Source organism: Peromyscus eremicus, chromosome 1 (genome assembly GCF_949786415.1).
Source record: "Peromyscus eremicus chromosome 1, PerEre_H2_v1, whole genome shotgun sequence".
In the NCBI taxonomy this organism is placed as follows: Eukaryota; Metazoa; Chordata; class Mammalia; order Rodentia; family Cricetidae; genus Peromyscus; species Peromyscus eremicus.
In genome coordinates this window covers 52195091-52202128 of record NC_081416.1, presented here as the reverse complement: position 1 = coordinate 52202128, position 7038 = coordinate 52195091, and the positions used below count along the sequence as shown (strand labels likewise).

Sequence of the window (7038 nt, the reverse complement as noted above, 5' to 3'; positions counted from 1 at the left end):
CCTCTTTCCTCTGGAGTCCTCTCCGTCTTTCCATCACTCTTTATTTAATGAAAGGATCACAGTGGAGCAGCCCATGCATGGCAAATGGAGGAACTGGGCTCTAACCCCACTCAGCATCTTGTCACTGCGGCCAAGGCTGAAGCCGCTCAGTCACCATGGCCCCCTGCAAGAAAGGGATGACAAGGGCCTTCCTGCTAAGGATGAGCAGGACAGTTAAATTAGATAACTTGATTAGGTGCTTAGCACTGTGTCTGGCATGTAGCAAGCCCTTCTTAAATGAAGGCTTTAATAAGGTGGAGTGAAATACTTGGAAAAATTCGCAGGACTGTATACAAAGTAACTCTCCCAATTCATTCCTGCTGCATGAAATTTAAGGAAAACAGGATTTAGGGACTGAAGAGATGGCTTGGCAGTTAAGAGCACTGGCTGCTCTTCCAGAGGACTCAGGTTTAATTCCCAGCACCCACAAGGCAGTTTACAACGTCTATAATTCCAGTTCCAAGGGATCTGATGCCCCTCTTCTGGGCTCCTCGGGCACTGCTTACACATGGTGCACAGATATCCATGCAGACAAAATACTCATACACATAAAATAAAAATAAATGAATGTTTTGTTTCATTTTGTTATTTTGAAGACAGGAATTAGTAGCAATTTCCCAAGGAGAAAATTAAGGTTCAAAGTCTGAATGTGAAGCTGAAATGAAGACTCAGATCCCTAGCTTTCAAGGCCACCCCATGCTGCTGGCAAATCTCCTTGTGGCTGGAAAGCACATTGTTAGCCACTGTGTGTGTGTGTGTGTGTGTGTGTGTGTGTGTGTGTGTGTGTGTGTTGCCTGGAGGTGATGTTGTCTGGCCTGGAGCTCTGAGAGGCCAGGGGCTGTATCCTGTTACTCTTCCACTCAGAATTGCCAGAGATGCCCAGCCGCCCAGCCAAAGCTCATGTCCTCTCTTTTCAGGTGATGTCCTTTCTCTGAGGAAAATCTGTGACTGGAGGAAGGGGCTGCCCCTTCATCCCACCTGGCTGAAATGAACACCTCAGCGCCCCCTGCTGTCAGCCCCAACATCACTGTCCTTGCACCAGGAAAGGGTCCCTGGCAAGTGGCCTTCATCGGGATCACCACAGGCCTCCTGTCTCTGGCTACAGTGACAGGTAACCTGCTGGTACTCATCTCCTTCAAGGTCAACACAGAGCTCAAGACAGTCAACAACTACTTCCTGCTGAGCTTGGCCTGTGCTGACCTCATCATTGGCACCTTCTCCATGAACCTCTATACCACATACCTGCTCATGGGCCACTGGGCTCTGGGCACACTGGCCTGTGACCTCTGGCTGGCCCTGGACTATGTGGCCAGCAACGCCTCCGTCATGAATCTTCTGCTCATCAGCTTTGACCGTTACTTCTCAGTGACCCGACCCCTGAGCTACCGAGCCAAGCGCACTCCCCGCAGGGCAGCTCTGATGATTGGCCTGGCATGGTTGGTTTCCTTCGTCCTCTGGGCCCCAGCCATCCTCTTCTGGCAATACCTAGTTGGGGAGCGGACAGTGCAGGCCGGGCAGTGCTACATCCAGTTCCTCTCCCAACCCATCATCACTTTCGGCACAGCCATGGCTGCCTTCTACCTCCCTGTCACGGTCATGTGTACGCTGTACTGGCGCATCTACCGGGAGACAGAAAACCGAGCCCGGGAGCTGGCAGCCCTCCAGGGCTCTGAGACACCAGGCAAAGGCGGTGGCAGCAGCAGCAGCTCGGAGAGGTCACAGCCAGGGGCTGAGGGCTCACCGGAGTCACCTCCGGGCCGCTGCTGCCGCTGTTGCCGGACACCCAGGCTTCTGCAGGCCTACAGCTGGAAAGAGGAAGAGGAAGAGGATGAAGGCTCCATGGAGTCCCTCACATCCTCTGAGGGCGAGGAACCAGGCTCAGAAGTGGTGATCAAGATGCCCATGGTAGACCCTGAGGCACAGGCACCAACCAAGCAGCCCCCTAAAAGCTCCCCAAATACAGTCAAGAGGCCCACCAAGAAAGGCCGAGACCGAGGTGGCAAGAGCCAAAAACCCCGAGGGAAGGAACAACTGGCCAAGCGAAAGACCTTCTCACTGGTCAAGGAGAAGAAGGCGGCTCGGACCCTGAGTGCCATCCTGCTGGCCTTCATCCTCACCTGGACACCATATAACATCATGGTGCTGGTGTCTACCTTCTGCAAGAACTGTGTTCCCGAGACCCTGTGGGAGCTGGGCTACTGGCTATGCTACGTCAACAGCACCATCAACCCCATGTGCTATGCACTCTGCAACAAAGCCTTCCGGGACACTTTCCGCCTGCTGTTGCTCTGCCGCTGGGACAAGAGGCGCTGGCGCAAGATCCCCAAGCGCCCGGGCTCTGTGCACCGCACCCCTTCCCGCCAATGCTAATGGCCCCCTGTCTCCTGCATCCTTCCACCCCAGCTCCAGGGAGAGGCCAGTGGAAAGTGTCCAGGGGCTGTATCTTCAGCTCCAAGGCCTGCTCAGGCCTCCCCTGGCTTCCCAGGGCCCTGGGTCACCTTCCTGGTCAGCCCAGAGAGACTGTTAGCTTTCCAAACTTTGCTATTCCCAGACAGGGAGCGAAACCCGGGGAACTGGTTTTTCTGTTCCCTGCTGTGTGGGAATAGACTATTCACCAGGAAGAAGGCCCAGGAGGAGGATCCGGGCTTTGGACTCTGTTTGCGTTTAAGCAGGAAGTCAGGAGCCAGCAGGGCGGGCCAGTAGTTTAACGGTGCAGTCTTTCTTGGCCCGGCAGGGGCCCAGATTGCCATGAGAAATAGCGCCCCCTGGACCTACAGGTGGGAACTGACACCAAGTTTGGGGCAGAGGGAGCTGGTGACCTCTGGTTGGAGATCCCCTCCTTGCACAGGCATAGCCCATCCAGGTAGGCCCTAGGCACACACTCCAGGATTGTCCAGTCTCCCTACAAATGTCCCCAGGTCATCCCGATGTGAGTAACCTCCAAGGCAAATGTCCAAGCGTGAGCAGGACAATGATACCAGAGGAGACCAGCTTGGCTAAACATACCAAGTCCCGAAGCTGCAGCAGGACCAGATGTCAGGTGTCCTAACTGGCCCACTATGCCTCTCTCAGGGGGGTGGGGCGGGGGGGGGGAGATAAGGTGCCTGCTATCCAGTCCTACACCCATCCTCCTCTTTCCCTGCCCCAAAGTAACCTCGGTCCATCCCTCTTGGCTCACAGCCATCACCTGGGTGGATCTGCTCTGGGTGGATCTAACCAGGCCTCCCGCATGCTGCCTGCCTCCAGCCTTGCCCCACACAGGCCTAGCCCAGCCAGCAGGTTCTCTTCTGTAAACTCCCAGTCCAACCCATGCATGGCCTCCCTGCCACCCTAATCTCCAGGCCCTGCCTGGCTCCAGATGTTCTCTCCTTCCATCCTCAGCATATGCTGAGTCTGTGAATAAAAGCCACGTAACCAGCGGGCACTACGAAGAATTCCTCCCTGTTTTGGCTCGAGGCCCTGGCCCCAAGGCCAGGACTGGATGGGGCAGGGAAGGCGCAAGTATTACATGCAGAATGTGGGCTACAGCATTTAAGGTGAGTCCAGGAAGGACAGCATTGAATGGCTAGATCAGCTAAAGCCTGTGGGCCCCAGCACCCTGGGGCCCATGGCTCAGGTGAGTGGTGGTAAAGTAGTCAGGCCTGGCCTCTGGAAATGAGGTGGCTAGATGAATCACCCCTGTGTATTCCATACATGGCTGCTCTAGGACCTTATCATATCAGAGAGAACAGAATTCTTCCAAACTCCCATTTGTAGATGGGGAAACTAAGGCCCAGAGACCCAGGAGGATTACTTAGGATTATCTCACAAAGCAACACCCAGACTTCCAGGTAGTCTACAACCTCCGGACCCCTAGACTGTGGAGATGACAGACCTAGGACACTCTAGACCAAAGAGGTCCATCAAGATAACCCTCAGGCCACAATATAAAACATTGTATTGGTAATGGTGGTTCCCAAAGTCTAATGAAAATGAACCTAAAGAGATTAACGTCACAGCCCTGACCAGTGATATCAAAATTAGTAGTGGCTAGGCGTCCCAGGACCAACCTGAATGTCAGTGATTTGCTGGGAAAACATATAGAACTCTACAAAGCCGCTGGAGTCACTGTCATAATGAAAGAACTCAGAGGAAAATGGCAACAGAAGAAAATGACCAGAGCAGAGTCCCAGAGTAACCAGGCATAAGATGCCAATTCCCTTTCCAGGGAGTCACAGAATACTTAATTCTCCAGCAGTGATGTAGGACAGCCTACATAACATACTGCCAACCAGAACCTTGGTGTCTGGTGTTTTTACTAGAGGCTAAGCATAGGGACATGGCTGACTGTCCATAGGGCTGACCTCAGTTAGAGCCAGCCCCTCTAGATGTTTAATGATAGAATGTGATCCAAGACCTCCACCACAAATCATATTTTTATTTTAGATCATCTGGTGTGGTCCAGGGTACACATATGAGCAAAGATTTTCTTCTAGGTTGGATAGTCCAGTGGTTTGCCATGATTCCCAGGAGCCAGACAAGGCCTGCTGAGCTAACAGTGACCCAGACCTGGAGCGCCGCTATCACCTGAGAACTTATAATAGGTAAATTCCTGGGGTCACCACGGATTTACTAAAATGGGAATTCTGAAGATGGAAACCAGCTGTCCGTAACCAGCAGCCTCAAGGTGATTCTGGTACAGGCTAAAGTTTGAGAGAGAGAAAAAAAAAAAAAAACTATGCTAGAGGGCTGAGGTCCTAGGTGGGATTAAAAAAAAGAAGCTAACTTGGAGGGTCTAGCTGGAGAGTGCATCTCCTGTAATACCCTGAACCCAAAAAGGGTCCTCCTCTATCTGGGAAGGTCATCCTCTTCAGCTGAGCCTACAACTTTGGACAGGATTAACATGGAGAGGTAAAAGAGGAAGAAGACATCTGGCGTGGTTGGTTTCCTTCATCCTCTGGGCCCCAGCCATCCTTTTCTGGCAATACCTAGTTGGGAAGCAGACAGAGCAGAAACATGGAATCTTCCAACACCATGGGCAAAGGATAGCCCACTAAAGAGGTAGACAAGGAGAAGCTGGCCAGAAGCCACAGGAGATACAGCAGTGTGGGAATGACCCTCAGATATAAGTCCTGTACCCCTGTACCCCCAGCAGAGCAGCCTCAGCTGAGACCCTCTGAAGGCTGCTGGCTTGCCAATGCTCCCTTGTAGCCCTAAGTCCCCGTTAGGGATGAATTTCCTGCCTATGTCAAAGGCATGGAGGTGGAGGGACCGAGGAAGCCGAACAGCATTGGAAGCTTTGGGGTCAGTGGAACTTGCCTCTACTGAAGACAAGGAAGGAGGGAGTGAGACTAGCATCCGGATCAGAAATAGGAGTAGCATCTCACACTTGACACTTGTTCCCTGTCCTGGGGACCTCACCATGGTCCTTCCATGATCCCACCAAGTAACCTTAGGCATGGCTCCTGTCTCCAGTGTCTTCATCTCTAAAAGAGGAACGAGCCCCCTTGCAGGTGTCAGAGGGATGAGGCAAACTGGTAAAAAGCACTTAGTGTCTGCACCATCAGTGACACCACAGAAGAGGCTGACACAGTTAAAGGCCAGACTAGGTCTAGTTTCTGAGCCAGGGCTTACCCTGTACTCTCTCCTGGCTTTACAGAATCTAGAGTCCTATCCCACAGGCCAGGAAGAAGAAGTCTCACATCCTAACATGACTGGGTTTGAAGAGTGTCCAGGAGCAGCTGGGCAGGAAGGGGTGTAAACTCCAGGTGGAATCTGGGTCCTGCAAGCCTCTGAAGAAAGAGCTGTGCAAACCAAGGAACATATGAGCCAGAATGGAGAGAGCGATTGCATGGGCATCCATCCATCCCAAACACTGCACCCACTCCTGCCCTGAGGGAAGTCTCTTCACCCCAGGAACAAAGACCTTTTCGTAAGCTTTGTAAATACCACCTCTTCCAGCAGTACCACTAGACTGGAGCCTGCCTAAAGAGGAACAAGTTAGAATCCCTCCTACACTCAAAGCCCCACCCCATCTCCATTTCCACCATGTCACTTTAGCGCCACCTGCTGGTAACACAGGAAATAGACTTCCCAAGAAAGCTGATACTTGCCTTGGACCAGGTTCCCCAGACAACATACCACAACATAAAATGATACAGTACTTGATCTTGGTCACCCCAGCAACTACCCCCAAACTTCAGGAGACTCCAAAGCCACAGAAGGCTCACAAGGCCCTATAAACATTCAGAAACAGGCCCTTCCCTCTCTGACTAGTATACCACCAGTGAGGCCACGAATGCAAGGTGCCTTGACATTTGGGACTAGCTCCATCCAAGTCTCAAAAACAAACAAACGAAAGCAAAGCCCCTTAGCCTGAAGCCCTCGTATTCTTCCTTTAGGGTGACCTACCCTTGCCGAGTCTCCCAAGGCCTGTAGAGTCCTTGGTTTCATTCTCAGCCTAGCTCAGGATTCACAGGGCTCAGAACTGACTCCCAACTGAAATTGCATTTAGAACCTGCTTACCTTCAGAGCAAGAGTGCTCTTTCAACACGGATGCCCTTGCCAGCCTTGGGCTCTAAAGAACTAGATGGTATTGCTTCTGAGGCCTTTGCTTTCGTGACAAGCCAGGGAAGCCCAACAGTCTGACTATTCCATTAAAAAGGTCCAGCTCTCCCTTTGTCCCCCCAGCCCTTGTCCTCCTGGCCCTGGTATTTGGTATTTCTGCCTTCCTGGAACCACCATTCACACGGTTACTCAAGCCAGAGAGTTGGAAGTCAGCCTAGACTCCTTTGTACTCCCTGTACCCAGTCTACCTCGAAACAGCTCTCAAATGAATCCTGTTTTCTCCATCACACTGCAGGACTCTTGCATAAAGTGCTAAAACAATCCCTCAATTCAGAAGTATCAAACTCATTCTGTAAAAGGCCAGAGAGCAGACATTTTTTGACTCTACAAGCCAAGAGACAAAGTGAAGGATACACATCAGCACTAGTGTACTACATAGTCTCTCTCACTGCA

General features: G+C 52.0%; 1 protein-coding gene across 1 annotated transcript; it reads left to right on the top strand.

The window, feature by feature from the left end:
• The first annotated feature begins 1026 nt into the window (after nucleotides 1-1026).
• Nucleotides 1027-2428, top strand: Chrm1 (cholinergic receptor muscarinic 1). The gene has a single exon (XM_059248560.1). The coding sequence runs from the start codon at nucleotides 1027-1029 to the stop codon at nucleotides 2407-2409; it is 1383 nt and encodes a 460-aa protein (XP_059104543.1). The 3' UTR covers nucleotides 2410-2428.
• The last annotated feature ends 4610 nt before the right edge of the window (nucleotides 2429-7038 follow it).